The 23,864-nt window shown below is 37.5% G+C and overlaps 2 protein-coding genes and 1 non-coding gene across 3 annotated transcripts; all 3 read right to left on the bottom strand.

Moving 5' to 3' along the window:
- Window positions 1-658: 658 nt before the first annotated feature.
- LOC134678653 (uncharacterized) lies at window positions 659-2,281 on the bottom strand. Its single transcript, XM_063537298.1, has 2 exons — window positions 2,208-2,281; window positions 659-1,784 (listed from the first exon to the last, which is right to left on the bottom strand). The coding sequence occupies exons 1-2, from the start codon at window positions 2,239-2,241 to the stop codon at window positions 688-690; spliced, it is 1,131 nt and encodes a 376-aa protein (XP_063393368.1). The 5' UTR covers window positions 2,242-2,281; the 3' UTR covers window positions 659-687.
- A 3,217-nt stretch (window positions 2,282-5,498) lies between these two features.
- On the bottom strand, window positions 5,499-12,787 carry LOC134679097 (large ribosomal subunit protein eL8). Its single transcript, XM_063537940.1, has 7 exons — window positions 12,632-12,787; window positions 12,116-12,230; window positions 9,678-9,827; window positions 8,872-8,960; window positions 8,119-8,250; window positions 6,529-6,651; window positions 5,499-5,703 (listed from the first exon to the last, which is right to left on the bottom strand). The coding sequence occupies exons 1-7, from the start codon at window positions 12,644-12,646 to the stop codon at window positions 5,521-5,523; spliced, it is 807 nt and encodes a 268-aa protein (XP_063394010.1). The 5' UTR covers window positions 12,647-12,787; the 3' UTR covers window positions 5,499-5,520.
- LOC134679517 (small nucleolar RNA SNORD36) lies at window positions 11,755-11,831 on the bottom strand. The gene has a single exon (XR_010100342.1). It is a non-coding gene; the product is annotated as a small nucleolar RNA SNORD36 (small nucleolar RNA).
- Window positions 12,788-23,864: the final 11,077 nt, after the last annotated feature.

The raw sequence follows: 23,864 nt of genomic DNA, 5'->3' as shown, positions 1-23,864 counted from the left end.
CAAATTGTTTTAAAATAATAAACAAGTACGATTATGACCGTGTCTGTTTCTTAAATCCAATTTGTTTACTCCGAAATCAAGCAATGTTCCTATCCGGTATCCGGCCGGATAGTAGGTCACTATCCGGTATCCGGCCGGATAGTAAAATAATGGCCGGATAGGCCGGATACCGGATAGTAACCGGATATCCGGTGCATCTCTAGTAAATAGTCTTTGCCGCGACCCCACAACTATAATATCTCCGTTTATATGATGCAGTGTATAAATAATCACACCAAAACGGAAATCGAGTTAGCTTTGAACCATAGTTGCCTTTGGACTAGTTTTGGACCATTATTGGGATAGGGGTGGTTAAAAATTACGGTATCTCAACTCGGCCGTGGTCGTTACAGCGTTCCCAAGGCACACATAAATTTAAGTACTTACTTGAACGCTCTGAAATGTTTAATGAATTCATTAAACATAATATAAGTTGCCAAAGTTACTTACTAAATTGTTTAAGTTCAAGACCGCGCAGTATAGCGTGAGGAAACGGCTTTTGCAGCCTTAACTTCATTATAATACAGGATGGATGCCTCAAAAGTATTTAGGCGATAATTTTCTTCTCACTCTTTGAACATATTAGGGTCTAAATTATATACATATTATAAACAGTAAAACCAATTGATTTTATATATTTATCTCATTTCAGGCTGAGTATGCTGTGGCTGTGAGTTCTAGAAATACTTGAGCCTCGGTCTGCAATTTAAAAACTATTTCACTCTGCTGATTTATGAAGTGCGAAGCCAAACCATTGTATAAAGCCTCCATGCCATCCCCCAAGGCGTTATCATCGTCGCTTTTCAACCAAGCTTTTACGACATCCAAGAACCTTTCAATATGTTCATCTTTGTTATTAACATACATATGGTCCATGTCGGATAAAATTATCTGCAGTAGCGCAGCATCTCTTTCGCTCGACTCAGTTGCTGCCAGTCGTTTCTGAACGTCATCAGCTATGGATACCACAATCCCTTTCGTGTCTATTGTTTTGTTCAGCAACATATCTCTTAAGACCTCCTCGAAATTCTTCTTCATCAATACATCTTCCGTGAACATGGGGGCGTGTAGAAACTTCTTCTTGAATTGGCTTAAGAATAATCTTACATTATTCTCTTTCATATTCCTTATCAAGTTAAGTAAAATTTGCACGTATATAGTAGCGTCGAATTGATACGGACATAAACGGAAGTCTTTACAAAGTATAATTTCATATTTCTTCTCAATATCAGTGATTGTAAAAACCAGTTGCTGTTTAAGCACATTCGTTGCTTCTTCTTTTGCTTCAACTTTATCTAAACCTTGCTTGGCAAGTAACAACCCTTGTTGGAGATAATCACCGCTAATCTTTTTAAGAACATTAATCCATCTGTATACCTCATCATCGCCCGAAGCAGCTGTTTTGACAACGTCCCTGACATGCTTCAGACATTTTTGGAAATACTTAACTTTGCACAGTTCATCTTCTAAAACATCATCGAAAACTGTCTTGATGCTGGTTGTCAGGTCCGAGACGTATTCTATTATGAGCTTTTCCAACTTCGGTGTGCAGAAGTTGGTGGCGTTTTTGCAAGGTCTCATGTGTTTGACGATTTTGACTAGTTCCTCTAGGGCGTCGATGTTGGCTCGCCGTCCATCTGGCTCTTGGAATTCCTCTTTAAGGTTGTGCGCGAGGAACTCTGCGACTTCGGAACCCAGGGTTAGGGAGCCTTGGAGGTCAACTTTGACCGCTGCTGCTGAGAGCGCTGGAAGTAAGGTTTCAAGTTTAAAAGTTACCGAGTGCTTTGGGTGCTCCTCGTTTGCTTTTGCTGGGGGTTTTCGCCGATTAGCCATATCTTTTGTTCCCTTCTAATTTTCTGGCACTGAGCCTCCTCTTAATCGCGACTGTCCTGGGGCTCAATTGCAAAAATTGAATGAAATCGTTCTAAAAAAGCTATATTAAAATGTTATAATTGTTTTAGTAGGTAAATTAAATTAAATGATCTACGTGTTTATGTTTTCAAAGCATTTAGGTAGGTATACCTACCTAGTAAGTACCTACATATAGGTAGGTAATTAATAAAATGGTTGTTAGTTTTAGGTGTGGTGAAAATTAACTTAAAACTAATCGCTGGCAAATAGGTAATAAATAAGTAGACTGCTTCAAGTGAAGTTGCAATATTTCTTACCGGCGCATAAAAAAAGGCAACGTTTCAACCACATGTTGCGAAGTCAGCACATGACGAGTGACGAAATTTATTTATTTCGATCGTAAAACGGAGAATAAACCGACAGGAAACTTATTACAGTTACACCAAGATAAGTCTGCAACGATTTTTGGTAGCACACGCTGTGCAAGTGTTATTTATACGTCATTTATACGTCATAACGTCATACTGCAGAAAAGGTGCATAAGAATTCTTACAAATATTAAAAATCTTGAAACCTGTAGACCTCACTTTAAAAACTTAAAAATGTTAACTTTACCTTGTCTATATATTCTAGAAGCCAGTAAATTTGTCCGCAAGAATCCAAGTTTATATACAAAAGCAACAGACCGCCACACGTGTGCCATAAATATAAGAAATAAAGATAAAATAGCCATACCATCAAGTAACTTACAAATTAGAAACAAGAGCCCTCACGTTATGACTATAAGAATTTATAATTACCTTCCAAAAGAAATAACCAACGAAAAAACATACACAAAATTTGTTACCAAGTTAAAAACCTACCTAATAGACCATAGTTTTTACTCCCTGCAAGAATTTTTCAATGAAAATAAGTATAATTCTAAGATACTAAAATAATATTTTTGTTATATATTATAGGCATAGAAATAGATAAATTATAGTGTAAGTACCTTGCTTATGTGTAATACATATTTTATATGCACGTGTATTTGCAATGCCCTTGTAGGGTAACATATTGTAATCTTATTGTACTTTTAGAGTAAGATCAATAAGTGAGCAATAAACTATTCTTATTCTTATTCTTATAGAAGATTGACGTTTAAAATAATACTTGCACTGCGTTTGCTATCAAAATCGTTGCAGACTTATCTTTGTCGAACACTACCAAAGTACATTAACTGTGTTTAAGTATGAAATGCGGAAACACATATTAATTAAAACCAAAATATTAGTTTGCTAAGCCGCGAAAAAATAAAGTGCTAGCCAATCAGTGCTATAACCCGTAATACCTATATATACCTACTTGCGTATTTGAGTGACAGAGCCATCGTTTTTCGAGGCAGGTAAAAATCAGTTTCCTTACCTATTTACCTGAAATAGCAATATCATACGGCTCACGTTGCACGTCCATGCCATATATCACTAGCACCAGTAGCACAGCGAAATGAATTTTAAAATCTAATACTGGGTACCTTAAGGATTTACTATGCACATTCAAAACTGAACCTTGTTGCCAGGTCCGAAAGTTCGCTTTGGAATAAGTTAGATAAAGAAGGGGTTGAGAAATACGTCAAGCCGAGATATGATAACGCACCTGTGGCAGCCTTTTATAAAATCTCTACAAAAATAGACTTAATAAATATAACGTGCAAACAGCAACACTCCTAACTGTACATCGGTGAACCTTATTACAAAAGGCATAAGGTCCACCGATGTTCAGTTAACTGTGTGGGCGGTGGCACCAGGTGCAGAATTTACTTTTGACAGTAACTAGGTAGTCGCCATCAGATATATCGGAGCGGCCAAGGTGTTCACAATATCTGAACACGCACTCTAACGCCCTAACAATAGATGCATGTCCAGATATTTGTGAGCACCCTGACCGCGCCGATATATCTGATGGCGACTGTACCTACCTATTTTGTTTGACTTATAAGTCCGTATTGTGAAACTGGGAATGGCGTAGAAGGGCGAAATGTTGTTTTTAGTGGTCTATTAGAATTGAATAGAGTTTAACATGCCAGTCTCGCCCGGTTTTGGCTTCGAGTCTGTAGGACCACAGAATAAATAATAGTACTGCCGCACAGAAAGGAAACTTCCTACAAAACTGAAGTTTGACAGCGGTTCAGGGTCGAATTAAGCTGTCCCTTCCTAATATATGGCACTATCCCTTTCGGCTATTTAGGGTTGTCAAAATTAAAGCTATTATCTTATCTGTGGTCGTGCTAATAATTGCTCGGAGCAATGCCGAGCCGAGTTTGGCTGAAGCCAGGAGTTTCGCACTCCTGGTAGGACTCTGACCTTGAAGGTACTTAACCTATGGGGCCCACTTTTTACATCAAAATTGGTCCAGCCGTGGGCACCTAAAAAGACTGGGACTTGATCCTAGTAGGTGTTCAAATTAGGCGCTACGAACACGAACGAACACCCGACCATAAAGAAATATAGTAGACAAGAGTACTACATACTGCCACAGAATACATAATAATACTAGGTACAGAAGACACTCTCTAACAAAACGCGTCTGTCACGATCAGCACAGATATGGCCGCTAGGTGGCGACAGGCTTTGGCAAACCCCAAAATTGGAGTCGAAAGAACATGGAGTTTTAGCTACCTGTAGCAAAGCGACGTAATCGCGGAGTGAGCCACGCCTGCTACTACTTAAAGTACTGATAATTCCACTACTCGATGCTAGATGTCGACTATAAAAATACTAATATTTTTGGTACCAAAACTGATATATGGAGTGAGCACTCTTGTCTTACTATATTTCTCTATGACCCGACAAAGAACTCGCCTAGCGGGTCGTTGGCAGTGAATGTGTGAGTTAGACCAAGAAAAGTCTGCAACGATTTTGATCTTAGAGGATATAACCAAACGGAGACGCCATGTCTGTAATTTTCGGCACAAAATTCTGCAGATTTTTGCGGGGGAGGGGCACGTCAAATGTTATGTTATAAGTAACGTAAAAATAGCAATGTCAGATAAACGTCAGTCCATACAATGACTATGACCATTGGCCGCCTATTTTCGACAGAGCCTGTTATAATAATGGCTACATGGCTACTCAATTTGGTTATATCCTCTTAGATTTTGACAGCACACGCAGTGCAAAGTCACGGTTTCAATCAGTAGAAAAAAAACGCCAAAAAAATGTACGCACGAAGGATTATCTATCATCCCATAGAAAATTTGAATTTCGCGCCTTCTACTGACAAAGTTGTTTGACTAGCTATATAATGCTCCTTTATGCCTCTCGCATGGAATGATGGTCCCCGAGACAGTTTTTCAAGTCCCCTTGGGCATAAAAACTAATCGGCAAAATGTCTTCGCAGATTTTTATTACTTAACCCTTTAGTCCGTAGTGGCAACATACTTGCCATCATAATTAAAACAAAAACACATCTCTACTACAAGAATCACGGTTCGAAATCGAATGACTACAAAGAAATATCAAATGGTTAAATTCATAAAATAAATGTGCTAAAATATAAAAACGTACTCATATGGACTATAATTCTACGCGAGAGTGCCAAATTAAAAAACATCCAAATAAAACAACGGCTACGCATTAAGATTTATTCAGGTCAACCCTGCTTCTGCGCGAGCTCGCGCGCCTTGGCCTTCTCGAGCTTGGCGATGCGCGCGTTGGACTTGTTGCCGAGCACGCCGCCGCCCCAGTGCCTGCGCAGCTCCTCGTACCGCTCGTTGAAGTTCGTCCGGATGGCTTCTACGGCCTTGGTGAAGGCCGCGCGGTCACCAGCCTCCACCTGTGCAAACATGTCTTATATTACTCTGCACGAAAAGGGTTGGGTACAAGCGAATGGGGGGAGCCTCAGATAAATCTATTGGTGGTAGATGAGTTGACATCATGGCACTCAGATAGCAAATAACATAATCATCATGTCAGGCTTTTAGAAGAGAAAGGGCTATGATTAAAAATGGTACGGTAATTAATTTTAAATGACGAATAGGCTTCAAACTGGGTTTCAGTTTCGTACATTGAATAATTATTTCACTGTATAAATTTCAATACTAACGATTAATGACAAAACTTTATAATTTCTGTGAATTCTAAGATATAGTATATTTTTGTAATAAAAAGCTTACATTCGATTTGAAACAGCGCGCAGCAACTCGCGAGCAAAGACCTTATTATACAGCGTGTGCTTTATTAACAAACTAATATACAGGGTTAACTCTGTATTGCGACACTCAAGGGGACGTTTTTTGACGCTATAGAGTTTTCGTTATATAGAGAGAAATTAACATTAAAGTAAAGCAACTATAGCCGACAAATGTCGACGTAGGAAATGAATCGTTATATCGAGTGACATTTTAAGGAGTTAACACTGTGTGTGTTCAAATATGTTGTCCCTCTCGCCGTGGAATATCGCTGTCAGTGTAAATCACCATCATCATCATCATTTCAGCCTATATACGTCCCACTGCTGAGCACAGGCCTCCTCTCACGCGCGAGAGGGCTTGGGCTATAGTCCCCACGCTAGCCCAATGCGGATTGGGGACTTACTCACCTTATTAAAGATATTTTACCTACATGTACAAGTATGAGAGTAAGATGTAAGAATACTAACGTGTGTGAGTGCCAAGCACGTGCACGTCTTGCGGTGCACTAGCGCGCCGAGGCGGGACTTGCCCTTGACGATGCAGTAGGGCACGCCCATTTTGCGGCACAGGGCCGGCAGGAACAGCACCAGCTGCGAACAGATATCACACGTAAGGCTATGGTGATAGGGTCTATTGTGGCAGATCAGGTTGTTGGTAGCTCAGAGTCAAGGGTCTTCATGCAGCTAGTGAATCTTGTTCAAAAGCCTCAGGTGAAGAAATTCTAACATCACAGCTACAAATATACAGATTTGTCGCAGGGTGGTTACATTGTGGACTATTGAGGTAATCATTACAATTCGTCTAATCAAATCACCTTGATTTGTCTGTTATTCTGTTGTCTTGGTGTCTTATAGGACTTGAGAACCATATTTTTTTAGATTTTAATTAATGAAGGAACTAAGCGATGACTCTGATCTTAAGTTTTAAGTGCAGAGTATGTTCTTCAATTTGAGTGACAGCTCTGGACTCTGGACACGAAAAACTAAGAAATAATGATAAAATTGCCAACTGAGCATGATTCAAACTTGCAACACTTTGGAAACCGTTCCAATCTAACCAACTGAGCTATTAACAAAGCTTGCTAGTGAATGGCCAGTAGTGTATTAGCTAGACTGATCTGTGTATTAACTATGACCGCATAAATGAAAGGCCAAGGGCCCAGTTGCACCAACCACATTTAACAGACCGATTAACGTCAAACAACAACAATAAAGTATGAATTTCCCATGCAGTTAAATTTATTTATTTATTTAAGCCTTTTATTCTCACAAATATTACAAATTTTGGGTGGTTTTACACATCATATTATTAAAGGTGAGGTACCCATTTTTGGGCAAAGGCCTCCTCCAAGCCCTTCCAATGGTCTCTGTCTTTTGCTTGTCGAGTCCATGTGTTTCCAGCTATCTTCGCTATATCATTTATTATTTTATTATTTTAAAACATCCAACTCATTAGTTGGAATTAAAATATTTAACAGCCTGAGCCGTGAGATTAAAGAGGCGGCTTCTTATGACCTGTTTGTTGAGAAGTTGAAAGCCTATTTAATTGATAAGGCATTTTTTACGGTTAAGGAATTCTACAGTAAATTTAACATTAAATAATTTCGTAAATAATGACATTTGTAATGTATAAGTTTTAATGATTTCTTCTTCTTTCCTTGATCTGGTTATGTGTGTTTATTTTGGTGTTAGTGTTTTGTAATAGTTGAGTGTTTAGTTTTAGTTGTATATTTTGTAGTTCTGTGATTTTGTTTGACATGTGTTATTTTGACATTAAAGAAATTGAATTTGAATCGCAATTAAATTTAGCGAACGCTATAACGGTGACAGATGGTTTGGTGCAACCAGCCCCAAGTGTGCCTTACCAGGCGTGGCTCACTCGCTTTGAAACAGTTGGCTACAAGTACATCCGTTCCACAGCAATTTTGATGGCTAGCCATAAGCCGCGCGTGGCGTTGTCGCCACCTAGCGGCCATATCTGTCCTGATCGTAAGACTCGTCTTGTTAGAGATATTGAGTCTTCTGTACCTAGTAGTATTATTTGTTCTGTGGCTTTACCTCAATAGGGTCGACATCATGGGCGATGACGACCAGCTGTGCCTTCTTCTTTTCCACCAGCTTGGTCACAGTGTTGGTGCCGGAGCGGATGGTGTTGGGCCTCTTGGGCAGAGGCTCATCTTTCTTGGCGACCTGCACAAGAGTGGTGGTTAGCGGAGAGTTGTGGACTGCGAGGGGGGGTTGGAGGAGTAGTGGCATCAGAGATCTTGGTGGTTACAGGTCGTCATGGCCATCAGGAAGTGTTGTTATGCATCATGTCCATATATTAGGAACAAATATGAATATGATTATTAATCACAATTACAATCATTTCTTTTGGATTCACTTTATGTTAGGGGAGCCTCACAAATTTTGTGTGCAGTGATTTCCTAGAAAGTACTATGATTTGTTGAAAAGCACATAGAGGTCATAAATTCGGTGGATCTTTTATCCAAGACTGACACATCTACAGACAATGGACATTTTCAAGTTAAAAAGTAGATACAGTTGTCCAATTATAATTAAAATACATATTTTACAGTACCTATGGTCCTATTTTTCCGCACTAGTGCGTAAAATAGCACTTTTCGTGCGTATGTCAAAACTTCAAAGGGCCATATGTACTGTAAAACGTTGTACGATACACGTGCGAATAGGTATTTCCTCTTTTCCACACTTGTACCGTAAATTTTTACTTTTATTATTCATTATGATGCTGTTGTTACAAATACTTATCTTAAACTTATTTTATTTAGTGTGTATATTTGTGCATACCTTGGCCTCAGCAGCCTTCTTTAGGCGCTCTTTCCGGACGGCCTGCGTCTCGGGCCTGTATTTCTCCAGGATCTTGAAAAGGCCCTTAGCTGAAACAGAAACAACCTAGTTAGTGGCTGTATAGTGTAAGGATCAAATGGCAGTGTGGAGTTGTTGGCTTCAGAGTTAAAAAGCTCGTATTGTTTATGATAATCATAGATTATTCATAGTTGCATTTGGATATTCATCATGTGAAAGACAGGTATCAAATGTATGATCAGTTTATGATAAGCCTTACAGTATATGGACGTTTAGTTGAGAGCTAGTAAGACTTATGAATATTGTGCAGTGAAAAAAATGTAGACTAAGATACACCTAAGGCACAGTTAATAGCTGAAGTACATGACACACACTGTGTCATGTGTATTGTAAAACTTTGAACTGCGTGATTATCGCAATGTATAATGTATCTTTTAGAGTTCAGCGGCGCCTCACTTACCAATATCACCCATCAAATTTGAGACAAAAATATTTGCACTACTTGTGTTAGTGTTCGTTTTTTTTTTATCAATATTGATGTACACGACGCCACTCAAGACATGTGATCCCCTGCAGTCAGAACGAGGTTTTGTTGTAACAATTCGACGTTCTGTTGTGACAATTTTCAAAAGATACGGAAAATTTTTCGAATTGTTTCCAATGTCCAAATTGTAGTTTAACCAAACCATAGAAACTTAAAACTGTTACTTAACAACCCAGAAATGTACAGGATAGGCACAATGTTCAAGTTACTTGCAGCATTTTCTACAAGCTAAGTGGTAAATCACCTGTGGTCTTGTCCAAGGTCTGAGTGAACTGGTTGATCGGCGGCGGCACCTTGAGCCGGCGCTGCAGCACCGCCTTCTGCCGTTGGATGCGGATGTATTTCGGCCAGCGGACGAAGCGGGACAGGTCGCGTGTGGGCTGGATATCCTGGCCTGCGGGATGGTAGCGGGTTAAAGTTGGTCGGAACAAATGTGTGCAGTATAATAATGATTATTACTGATATTTATTGCTTCTGATTTGAGGCTTTAAGTTTATACCTACCTAACCCTGAATTTGAAACTATGTGTGTTATGCATATTGAACAGAATAGCTACTTTTCCATTTTCGTTCTTTTTATCCAGTATTACGTTGCCATAAAATATTGTCAAATCAGTGTAGACTTTACATATAGACATAGACAAACTGTATAGATAATCATACCGGTAGATGGATATCGCAAAGCCTTAGAATTACTGAAATTGATGAATAATCGCTTAGCAAGTGAGGTTATGTTGACATGTGCTAACCTAAAAGTGACTAGCAAATCTGTCAACACTATCTTCATTATTACAGTAAAAATGAACTGAGATCTTTAAAAGTAGCTAAGCAGTTCAGAATGATCTAAACACATGTTAAGAGCATTCAGGCTTGCTTAGTCACTTCTACTGCTGAATGTGTCATACCCCAGCCCAGCCACACACTCCATGAGTGGTTAGGGAAGTATGCAGGACAAAATGACGAGTAGTGCGGCCACACTACGTCTCTGCCTACTTCCCATGTCAATTGTCGAGTGTGTGACCTAGGTATTATACCTACATACTCTAGCGGCCCACCGTACAAGGAAAATCAGTAGAGCGTTAAATCAATAGTATCAGAAAACAGAGTTTATTTTGTTTTAATACTGACAAAAAAAATAAAGGTGACCGTTCTTTTTATTAATAATGAGTACTAGTATTAGGATGGTGGCACACAAGAGGATGTAGGGAATAAACTAGCAAGTTTTAGTTGTCAAGTCGCTTTGCGCAGAGCATCATATAATTTAAATTAAGCAGTGTTGGCTCAAAATTTAATGATTACTTTTTACATAAATGATTTTTGACTTAAGAATAGTATCCACATAAATTATGTCATTAATGTTCCAATCACAAATTAATATCCAACACTACGAAGTCTGTAAACATCCACACCTGTATGGCATGAAAGGGTCCGCCTGCCAAAACTTGTATATTAATAAACTAACAAGAAAATCCATAGAAATTACATAAAACTTTCTAACATAATCACTGTCAAGTATTAATTTCTATGGAAATAAGGAACTTGGCACTGAAAGTGTTAAGGTGCATCTTTTGGCAGCCAGACCATTTAAGTACCATAATGAATGAATTCATAAGCGGCCATGCAAATTTGGAGCGGGGTTTACATACAATCAGAATGAGGAACACAAACATAATTTCCATCTACCTGTATATCAAATTATGGAATAACTAAGAGGTGTCCTTGATGAGAACCAATTTTCACCTACTATACTGCCCTGCTAAGCCAAAGAGCACTATTGTAACTTGTACTTTAGTTTCTATTATTGAGATTTGTTTTTGAGATAGCGCTATTCGGCTTAGGAGGGCAGTATAGAAATCATAGTACAATCAGGTGTTCAAAATGATCTTGATGCAACTTTATTGTTAAGAGAATAAGAGTGTGTCAAGGTAATTTTGAACACCTCGCCCACTTAGCAACTTCTGCTGCTGACTGTACCAGTAATGTTATGAAAGAACTAATTGAGCTGCTTAGTTACAATGTGAGGATGCCTAACCCTAAATACCTACATGCTCTTATAAATATATTGGACAAAAACCAATTTTTTTATAGAACTTCCTTGATATAGGTCTTATCCTCATATATTTAAAGGTGCTCAGTGGTTTAAACCACTCAACAAACACAAAAGAAACACTCCTCAACACACATACATACTACTAAAATCATTCCCTTCCTTCGAGTTAAGTAAATTCTTATAAACCATCTAAATAACTAATTCAATTGAAACTCCCATCGATGAAGTTAAAATAAATGAATCGTCATCAAACCAGAGCAATAATTATTCGGATCTTGTCAGTGTTAAAAAGCTCGTTATATTTGCAACCACATGGTTGTTTCAGATTGTTTGTTTTGCATCATTTAGATCCATGGAAATAACATTTGCTATACGAATTGACATCGGTAGATAAGTAAAAAACATGTTTGAACTCACAAAGTTACATATTTAAATGGGTTTAAACTAAATTTACCACTGATCAATTCACAAAGCGAATGTTTAGACGTAACCTATAACTATTTAAGTTTAAAAAACAATGCGACCACGTTGTTTCGTGCCAAACGATACACATTTTCCTTAGTTTCACAAGTCACTGGTTATATTGCAGATCACATTGTATTTCAAACACGTAATTATAATAGTAGCACTTACCAATAGCGAAGTTCTTGGCCCTCTTTTCGAAGAGTGGGTTGACTACCTTCTTGGGCTCAACCTTCTTTACGACCAGCGGAGCGGCCGCGATCTTCTTTCCGACCTTCTTTTTGGGCTGAAATAATTAACAACACTTTCAGTAAAGGAAGGGAAACTGTAAATACTGTGTTTAACTTGCAGTTCTTCAGCGATCTTGGTGATAAAATAGTGTAATCATGGCACTCATTGAGAAGTTAACATCATGGTTTATTTCTAGGTTATGTCGCAAAGTGTTTAGGCGCAAACTTGCAATTCTAATTAAATAACACGTGAAATATAAAAAGGGGATATAATTAATAAACACCGAAAAGCTAGTTACGGGTACCACTTAGTTACACGACTTACATGTAGAGAAAATAATCATCACGCGAAACACAAAGTTCGAAGGTAGCACCCGACGACATTTTAAGAAAAGTGAAGTTTTGGCAAAATCTCGACATAAAATATATTATTTAACTAAACACGTATAGGTTTTACCTTCTTCTGCACCATCTTGAATGGATTTTAAATAAGTGATCTAAGGGCCACGAATGGATCCGTGACTCAATGTGAACACCAAACTTTCGGCGTTAATGGCCGAAAGAAAAAGGAGGAGACGTCAAAGGCGGAATGGAAACTATAATGTCTATGGATTAATAGAGTTGCCAATGTAAAAATACTTTATATTCTATTAAGCAGTGCTTCCACGATCCGATTTCTCACGTAATCAAGAAGATATCTAACATCATAAAGTTAAAAACATGCAAATAACGTATATTATATATATAATTCCACTGAAACGTAAGCATTTTTCATTCATTCAACGAATGTGTTAACGCAGAAAAATGAACACGTCGCTATTTGCTCTGCCATTCCATTCCCCAGGATAATATTTTTATTATGCTTAATTTGAATAGGTACAATTTGTTGTGTTATTTCTTATAATTGATATAATAGTTTGCCCCCGAGTGAAACACAAAATTTTTCATCTCACCAACCCGAAGCAAATATCAAATGTAAAATATCTAACAAAATCAAACCAAATCACTCACGCCAAGATTCGCCGTTCGCCACTCCACTGTCGCAGTCGCCATCCGAAACTCTGCAAGAAGTGCCAGAGCCACCGAGTCCTGATGGCAATGAACCCGCGGGTGCAGAGCAACCCCGGAGGTCCGGCAGGTGTGTAAGGTGGTCGCTGTATGTGCGTTAAAGACACATCTATAAGTTAAAGTGAGAAAGAGATATTTTGAGCGTACTAAGGTCCCGGTCCGGTGCGATAGTCTGTTACAGCTTTTATGCGCTGCTAGTCTGTGCTTATATTTCAGTCTGGCAACATTACACTTGATGTCAACAAACATCTGTCAATAGCTGACAAAGTCACGACAAAGTTTTGTAATGGCGCTGTCAAAGCAAAATAAATAGAACCGTTTTTCCCCCGAAGGGTAAAAAACGGATATTTAGGTTCCTGCCGAAGCTTGAACCACATATGAGATTACACCCTTGTAACTCAGCCCTAATCTAGCGAATTCATCAACTAGTAGCGCCATCTAACGCACTACTCAAGTACTAATGTCGCCCGGTTGCCAGCGCGCGGCTGCTTGCTCTTCAGAGTCTTCAGTACCATATAAGCCGGCAAGGCCCTTAGCGGTGGTTCAAGCTTCGGCAGGAACCTAAATATCCGTTTTTTACCCTTCGGGGGAAAAACGGTTCTATTTAGGTGTCCGTGCCTTCGCTTGAACCACATATGAGACGTGTTTAAACCTCTGCCGGCGCTGGCCCGGGCGTACTGTGACTAATAATATTAATATTTAAGCAAAAATCACATAATAGGAATATTGATATTGATATTTATTGAAATTAAATTTTACAGCATTACAGCTGACACCAATGCACTGTAAAATTAAGTACCTAAGTAATAATAGAGCGATTAATAAGCTAGCTATTGGATATGGCCCTGAAATTTATTCCATACTGATCTACTAAAGAATTGTTTGCGTCAAACCTGAACTATATTTTCCTTATTTGTAATTATCGATAGACAAGATAATTGTTAGCACTGATTGGCAACATAAGTTAAGCATTGTGACTGTACTTTTTATATAAAACTTAACTTTTTATATAAAACAAAACTGTGTGTCTATTAATTGTAACTGTCCCCAAAATGATTATTAAAGACATAAGTAGGTACTTGTAGGTTGTACAATTTTAAGTATAACCACTATCTGAAGTAGTAGTTCTGATGCATATAACGTGAACCTCATCAAGTGAGTTTTACAATAACTCCGTCCAGACTACCTCTGATGTTTTCCTTACAACAGCCCACTATATAGGTGATAAAAAGGTTTTGATGTATGAAATAATGATACTATGTATTTTACAAAAACAAAATACAACTTATATATATACTACTTAACACAAATATAGCACTGCCGGCACATCCAAAAACTGTTTAAAATTTGTAACTAAATGGAAGAGCTTAGGTTCTCTCTGATTTATATAGTATTTTCCAACAATTTAATGTAAATTGGTAAGTTGCATCATAGGTCAGATGTAATAAAATGTGTATTCTAATATGGAAGAATAACCAAATATTTGTATAGGCCCCCCATAGAGTACGGTATTGATATTATTTAGATACTAAATGCGTATCCAGATGAGTAAATTTTTCGCTAATCTGATTAAATTGTCCAATCGAATCAGGCCGTGCGGGCGCAAACGCCACTTTTTCTCGCCGAATTATTTTCGTTTCCTGATCAAATCGGTCGATTTAATCACTACGTCTGGAATGCACTTCATAGTTATTGACTAGGTATACCAGCTTTATTCGTACATAGCTCATTACATAAGGGCAACATATTCCGTAAATGTGTTAAAAATTATAAACGTAATGTGTTTATTTGTGGAAGCAATTGGAATTTATTTCGAATCGAGTACTCCTCTGCCTGAAAGAAGCGTCCGAAAGTGAAGAAGAAAATACAACACTTCATGATTGGATGTATGCGTACTATAACTAGTAACAACTCTCAACTACCTAGCAGTAGTTTCAACTGAGGCGATGATACATCCTTCCTTGCTGATTGGTTTTAGGTGAGGGTTGCTTTAAGAACAACCATATTAATAACAACCGTAAATAAATACTACAAATACTAACAACCATAGTAAGCTATGAGTAGCTATGTATTTCTTACATGGGACCAATGGAACGGTATAGGCTCCTACCTATTTTAAGTGTAACTATACTGCCAAATTTACTACTCCCCACAGATAACTGACAACATGCCGTTTAGGCTGGTGCCGGGTCAAACAGGCTTATATGTATTATTTATATGCTTGTCTTGTCAGTCATGCAAGCGAATGTAACAAATGAAAAGAATCACTGACACGCAGGTGACAATCGTATGGAGGCGATGATTGTGAAAGTGATGCTGACAACTCCAGTTGTTGTGGATGACATCTCTCCATAATATTGTGCGTTGACTAAAGATACGACTACCAAGTAGAATATTTTAGAAGATTTTTAGTCTGTGAATCATTCCAATGCCTTCACCTATAATTTTTTAGGCTTGTAGTTTTAGGTTGTTTAATATTCACTTTTTCTGGTGGCGAACTGATTCCCAAACCAAACTGAAGAATTTTATGGTTCGCGCGGTGGTAATGGATTGTACAATGCTTTATTGTTAGACTTAGCACACTTTGTAAGTTTTTAATGTTTTCGTATGTTACCTACATGCCTACGGTCTTGTAAATAAGAGTGTAAATACCTCGTGACTGACGATGGAATACTCTTTAAATAAGAGTAGAGGAGGACCAGTACCATCTTTATCATAAGGGCGCACGGGGCCCGTGCCCAGGGTCCCATCGCCTTGGGGACCCGAATGACAGACAAAAGCTGTATATTTGATTACCCATAGTAAATAGAGGATCATAGTAGAAATATGTTAGTTTAATTCGTTTTCTTTACTTTCATAAAGGGTCGCAAATTCTTATGTGCCCCAGGGCCCCAGCATATGTTAAGACGGCCCTGAGGTGGACACTTTAAATTGTAGTGCAACCTATTAAAACTAATTGCGAAACTTTCGTAACACCCGACAAATTAAACCATTATTATTATTGTCAGAACGAGTAAGTTCTTGGCATATATCATTGCAGTAGCACAAACCACGGGTCAAGCTTCATGTGTCATCTAATCTCAAGTCATGCGCCAGCAACGGCACGCGCGGGCGATGATGTGGCACATTTCCTGTCAAACTTTAACATGTGTGCATTCATTACCAAATATTAATTAGATTGTTTAATTTGCACTTTGAAGTCCCCAATCCGCATTAGGCCAGCGTAAGACTATAGCCTAAGCCCTCTCGCGAGTGAGAGGAGGCCTGTGCCCAGCAGTGGGACGTATATAGGCTGAATTATAAATTATTAAATTGTACTTTAAATTAGAAATTTTTCAATACAAGGACGTTGTATGTTGTTTATTGGCTATTGTGCAATTAAGTTGGGTATCAGTTGAATTTATAGACTGTTTTCATTATCTTGAGGGAACCCTAGGGCTAATTAGGCATCATGATGTCCACAAATAAACGATTATTTGATGATTTAAGCCTATATGTGACATATTATATTTGTCATTACTCATTACCTAGATGTAATGCTGATATATGTCTACTGACATCTCATAATTACTGTATTCAATGATGGAAGCATATAATCATGAATATATAAATATATGAATTGTAGTTGTCTTCACAACTAATGCTCTAATTCGATTAGCCGCGCATCTGCCCTATATAACCAAGACACGATGATTTTGTAGGGTACTACACCAGTACACCTAGCTAACAACTCTACTTGATTGAATTAACGATGATGTATAAAATTGCATACCCTACGAGACCCGTTTCAATAGTATGCTGTAAAACCTGGACTACTACCTTTCAGCTAAGCTTGAAGTACCCAGATCTGGCAATGACAGCAGGATAAGTGTTGATTTTCAGAGTATATTGCAGTCTCTATTTATCCGGCGACCAAATTTGTAGTTATGAGTCAATACAAGGATCATATTTCACTTAGATCTTGCGTGATTGTTTAATGATGTTGTGCGTGCTAATATTAGTATCATGCCTCTGATTCCGTGCACTGGCATTTATTTGGGAGTTGACTCCAAAGGATGTCCTATTTCGGGTATTCCCACGGAAGAAAGAATGAGCGCGCCGCGCTGGTATTCCTCTGAAAATATTACATATCTTCATTAAAAGGGTGCATTTTGCCTAAACCACCGTAACTTGTAATTCTTTTACAAAATCATGCGTGTACTTCTTTATCTACAAAGGAAACCTCTCATCTGGAAATCGAAAGAAGGGTATTTCTGACCCGTGTTGTTTCAGAATCAGGTATCTGCTATAAGTGACTGCCTATATTGATTGAATATTTTCTAAATATTACGCATACGTATGCTGTACGTTTACGTACGTTGTACGTTTGTATGTAGGTACCTATATTGGCTTGCCCCGCAATCCACATGGTTTCAAGGATTCAGGGGGTGTATTCGAGAACGGACATTTGACGTATCAGGAGGATATCTAGTTGATGCGGATAAATCATGACTTGTGGAATCGCGTACAATCACCACCTGTCAGTGAACTCTATCCACACTAGAGGTGGGGGTGTTGTACTGAAATAGTTTTTGGGACAAGTTTTTCCTAATGGACGACGTTTTGTTTGTCGAGTATTTAAAAGCACGGACTCTATTTTTCGAAATATAACAAATATGAAGTTGCCAACACCTCGTACCTCCATTCTTATTTTTACTTTAAGTAAAATATTTTTTTGTTAACAGACAGTCGTCTGGGTGTCTGTTGGATCAAAAAATAATGGAAATAATTTTTACATTGTTAATATGTCATTTGATTAATGGCCTTGACTCAAAACGTCACGATACGTCAGATCAGACTAATGAAAAGTCGATATTTGCATAAATAACCCTTATTTGTAAGTCTCTTAAGTACGGTAAACACGTAAATTGCCTATTTGGGGTGGTACACGTAAAACTGGTATTTTCATAGAAACGTACTTTTGGTACGCATTTTGCCAACGTGTCCCAGCTCTAGTTAGGATCACAATGTATCGCAAGTTGTTACATTTGACAACTTGTGATCGTAACTGTCAATGAAACTAGACTTTTTTGTCGATGGGTATGGCTGCCATATTTGGATTTATGACATTCAAAAGGGGATCCTACGGCATAGAGTAAACTGCATGCTCATTTTTCTACAATACTTTGATTCTTCTACTGGACGCAAGATGGAGTTAGCAGTCAAATTTCGATCTTGGCGTTATAAAAGTAAACCGCAAGAACATGACATGCAGTTGCGTGGGTGTAGATCTATCATGAAACGAACATGTGACAATTGTCTATGATTAAAAAAATAATTGACAAATAATAATATAAAGCGATACAATACTACTTCAAAATGGCAAAAAGAAAACAGATTTATTATAAACATACTTACAAATCATATAGGTAAAAAGTATAATTTTTAAACCAATGGTCGTGGGTCCTAACCCCGGCTATTAACAATGACTTTGTTGTAACTATCTTAACCAATTGCTTTTCTGTGAAGTAAAATAATTATCATGAGGAAGATGGAGTAGCCACAATAAGGTATATATTTTTCCCCTCTGGGTTAGATGGCAGGGAGAGATAGTGGAGAAAGCGGCAAAATAAGCATTTAATGTGTTGTTAAAAGCCCTAAGCCATGAGCCAGGGTATGTGAGGTGCATGATTACTTGATTAGGGGCTAAACTCTGGAAAACCGGACCTTCGGCGACTAGCTGCCAACTTTCCCAACTCACTTTTACATCAGCTCCTTTGATTAATAAATTCAGGTAAAATTCGTAAGAACTAAGTGCCTGTGCCATTCTCTACATTGGACGCTATGCCTAATTAGTTGTTATTGATGTTGAATTTTCAGTGGCATATAAGACACCGGTCGTATAACGACTTAGAAATTTGGATGTTTTCAGTTTGAATGAATAGCAAACTGGAGAGTTTTTGATTAATTTAAAACTTATTATTTTAGGTATTTTGTGACGAAAGGTCTTCACAGACATCGACAGAAAATCGGGAAAGCCCGGCCAGATGCGTCAGACCACGCAAAATGGAGGATTCCATGCCTACTTGTCTTCTTCTACCATGTATAGGTATCCATAATAAAATTATGTCATTAAAATACCGTTTCTTCGCAGCACTACACTTCAGTCCTTTTATTAGAATATGTAAATAATTTTGTTCTGTGAAACTTATTTTGTGTTACGAGGCTTACGAGTTACTTTGACCTACTCGTATTTTGCCACCTTAATAATAGTAGCCTCGAATTGGTTGTTATTTGTGGCTTTCCATAAAATAAGGGTACGTCTTTATGCTTCAAATGCAATAAGGACGTTTTCATCTGAAATTCCAATAGAACTTGGAAATTCCAGAAGCCACATTTTTACAAGCTTTTATGTAGTTTCACTTTCACCTGCCCGTTGTTTGTTTGTATCAATCAAATCTAAATACCCACTTCCCGGGTGTTCAATTAAGCTGAAAATTTGCATGCATAAGTAATCAAGTTTTCACAGATGTTTCGAATAAATATAGTTTTTTCAAAGGTTGTCTCCTTTCAATCATAGACAGAGACAATCATACAATCTTTGTCTTACACTTTACACTAGTACTAGCACCCAAAAGAAAAGGACGACTATAGATTTCCCGGTTCTTACTGACTGACAAATTGGTTTGACCAACTACTTATATAACATTGATGGATCAAGGCGGTTTGTTTACAGCCTGCCGCGAAACCCGAAAAGCGATATTTCTTTATCTGCCACTCTATCGCTCGGATATGCAAGAGTGATAGAGTGGCAGTTAACGAATTTGGAATTTCGTGTTTCACCGTAGGCCCTTTGTTTGTGGTAATTTTTCCCAAAAGACGAATAGAAGTACGCACGATAAACGCCAAAAAGTTGCTATTTAAATGCTTATCATATTAATTTAAATCGTCGTTGGTGGTTCTTGCTTGTGTGAGTTATATAGATGGTCAAGCAAATCTTTTCAGTTATAAAAGGCGCGAAATTCAAATTTTCTATGAGTCGATATCCCTTCGCGCGTACATTTTTCAAATTTGCCGCCTTTTTCTACTGACAAAATCTGCTTGACCAACTATAAATGTCACTGTACCTTCACCTGCGGACTCAACCTTCACGTTATATTTTTTTTTTCAATGTTCACGCTGTCATAGTAACGAAAATAATAAACACGTCAATCGAAGTCAAGAAATTTATATCCAAGAAAAAAATGCATATTATATAAAAAAATTATGAAAAAGGAAAATATTATACAATGTTATGTAAAGAGCTTTATTTTCATATGACCCAAGACTTAGTCGAAGATTTCAGAAACCAATATCCAGCAAGCACCGTCTGGCTCTCTGCTTGTAAGATATGGAAATACAATGCACGTACCTACATATAAATATGTGTAATCATGTGCCGAAGCATATTATTAAGAGGCAAGGGGATGTCCGGTTCTCCATACAAACGTAGTCGCAATTTTCCTCTCTGGATATTGATATTATGGAATATGGAATATCAAAAAACTGACAGTGCTCAATGCATTCTGCTACATTCTTCAAATTTAGATTTCAGCTTTCAGGTTTTGGCATTATTTTCTTGCATCAATCTCACGTTCTTCAGTGTTCATGTGTACAGATTTGTTCAGTTTCAGCACAGATTATAGTTACTTTATGGTTTCAGGAACGCGTGAAAAACGAAAGTTTAAAAGATAATAAATTTACGATGGCTGTGGGAAAGCAACAATAATTTAAAGCATCGATATAAGATAATCATCTATAAACTGTTTTCGGCCATAGCGAATACGTTTACCGCTAAGAATGTCTCAAAGTAAAAAAAAGAAGTAAGTAAATATTAACTGGCGTGTCTCACTCCGCGATTTCGTTGCTTTGCTACAGGTAGCTAAAAGTACGTCCGTTCGGCTCCAATTTTGGGGTTTGCCATAAGCCGCGCGTGGCGCTGTCGCCACCTAGCGGCCATATCTGTGCTGATCGTAACAGACGCGTTTTGTTAGAGAGTGAGTCTTCTGTACTTAGTACTATTAATTATTCTGTGATTAAGCTCATAAGTACACTAAGGTAGAATTGTCCGTCTATCCGTCCATATGCCACAGCAATTTTACTCAAAAACTATATTATAATGAAATTTGGAAAGTAGGTATTTTTAATTTTGTAAGCCACTACTTACTCGTAGGTTAGAATTTCAACCGGTTGGCGGTGGTGAACCGATTTGGATTTTTTTTTAAAGTATAGGTATCCCGTTTTTATCAAATCCCAGTTCTGATGATGGGTCCATCCGAACTCCTCGAATCTTATAAGTACGCACACATATAGCGATTTTTGTGTTTTCATCAATAAAGCAAGTATTTACGTTCAAAAAAAGTGACATTTAGTGAAGTGGATCTACTCATAGGTTTGTTTTTAGCGTTCCGTACGTCAAAAAGAAAAAAAACGGAGCCCTTATAGGATCACTCGTGCGTCTGTCTGTCCGTCTGTCACAGCCTATTTGCTCCAAAACTACTGGACCAATTAAGTTGAAATTTGGTACACATATGTAAATTAGTAGTAGTTTTTTTTTTTATAATTTTAAAATACATTTATTCGAAGTTATTTAAGAAAATAGCCTAAAAGTTACTTATCTCCGAAACTACTAAGTCTAAAATTTTGAAATACAAAAAATACACAAAATATAAATACATAAAATCTTCACTTGTAGATGACAGGAAAACCTATTAGAAATGTGCAGTCAAGCGTGAGTCGGACTTATGTACGGAACCCTAGAAACGCGAGTCCGACTCGCACTTGGCCGGTTTTTTTAAATTACGTGTAGGTATGTTAGTAAGTAGATTTTTTGGTACTAGAAATAATATTAGTATATATATAGGTATACATACTTAACTTAATAGTTTTTCTTTCACCTATGTAAGTAATATGTAAAAGGGACCGAAATATGTAATAAGAGGTGTAAAGTAAATACGAGTATTACTATACGATATGTCCAAACAAAGATCGCTATGATCAGTACAAGTTATTTTTTTAGGTCCCGTACCTCAAAAGGAAAAAACGGGACCCTTTAAGGATCAATTCGTTATCCGTCCGTCTATCCGTCTGTCCGTCTGTCTGTCTATTCAATACAAAAATTATGCTTGGCTGTGGGGTTCGCCGCAAAAAGAATGGAGATTTAAATGAGTGCCAAGTTCTATGCAAAATCCAAATATGTATTTATAGGAACAAAATAACATTATAAACAAGTATTAAACTCTATTTCTTTGCTTTATTGGATACCTATAACAATTGCTGTTATTTAAAAAAAATGCGAGATCTTAAAGCAGGTTAGATTTGACTTGGCCAGTTTTCATTACATCAGTCATTTTATAAAGTTATTCAACATATATATTTTGTAATTCTGATAAAAACTGGCCAAGCCAAATCTAACCTACTTTAAGATCTCACATTTTTTTTAAATAACAGCAATTGTTATAGGTATCCAATAAAGCAAAGAAATAGAGTTTAATACTTGTTTATAATGTTATTTTGTTCCTATAAATACATATTTGGATTTTGCATAGAACTTGGCACTCATTTAAATCTCCATTCTTTTTGCGGCGAACCCCACAGCCAAGCATAATTTTTGTATTGAACTTGGCTCTCCTTTTTTACATTTATGTTTTTGATGGGATATCAATACTTTTTGTAAAGAAAACTAGGCAGGTATTGAGATTTAATGTTTTTTCTTGTGTTTCCGCTGCATGTTTTTTACTTCTGTTCTTTGTATTAATTATGTGGTGCCGCGCGCCGCCAACGACACACCGTTGGCCGGTTGTTTAGCGCGTATTACAGGTTTTTTGTATGGGGACCCCCCCTATTTTTTAACTTTTTTTATTTTTAGATTTTTTCCTACGCTTACACACAATTACCGAGCTGGATTCCAAATTTCATCCTTCTAGGTCATCTGGAAGTAGGTTAGGTTTAGGTACTATATGTCAGTCACAATAAAAAAGAAATTTGTATGGGAACCCCCCCTATTTATTAACTTTTTTTTGTTTTTAGATTTTTCCTACGCTTACACACAATAACCGAGCTGGATTCCAAATTTCATCCTTCTAGGTCATCTGGAAGTAGGTTAGGTTTAGGTACTTATATGTCAGTCTCAATAAAAAATGGTTTTTTTGTATGGGGACCCCCCCCTATTTTATAACTTTTTTTAATTTTTAGATTTTTTCCTACGCTTTCACACAATAACTGAGCTGGATTCCAAATTTCATCCTTCTAGGTCATCTGGAAGAAGGTTAGGTTTAGGTACTTATATGTCAGTCACAATAAAAAATGGTTTTTTTGTATGGGGACCCCCCCTATTTTATAACTTTTTTTAATTTTTAGATTTTTTCCTACGCTTTCACACAATAACTGAGCTGGATTCCAAATTTCATCCTTCTAGGTCATCTGGAAGTAGGTTAGGTTTAGGTACTATAGGTATGTCAGTCAGTCTTAAAATTTACGACTTTTTGACCTTCATATCTTTATAACCGTTTGAGCTAGCTTCATGAAATTTGGGCTTCTAGATGTCCTTATGGATATAATTAAACACACGTAGTTTTATGTGTTTACGTTAAAGATGTTTTGAG

The sequence above is a fragment of the Cydia fagiglandana genome, chromosome Z (assembly GCF_963556715.1).
Source record: "Cydia fagiglandana chromosome Z, ilCydFagi1.1, whole genome shotgun sequence".
Classification (NCBI taxonomy): Eukaryota; Metazoa; Arthropoda; class Insecta; order Lepidoptera; family Tortricidae; genus Cydia; species Cydia fagiglandana.
The sequence above is the reverse complement of the archived record's forward strand: the minus strand, read 5'-3'. Positions and strand labels throughout refer to the sequence as shown.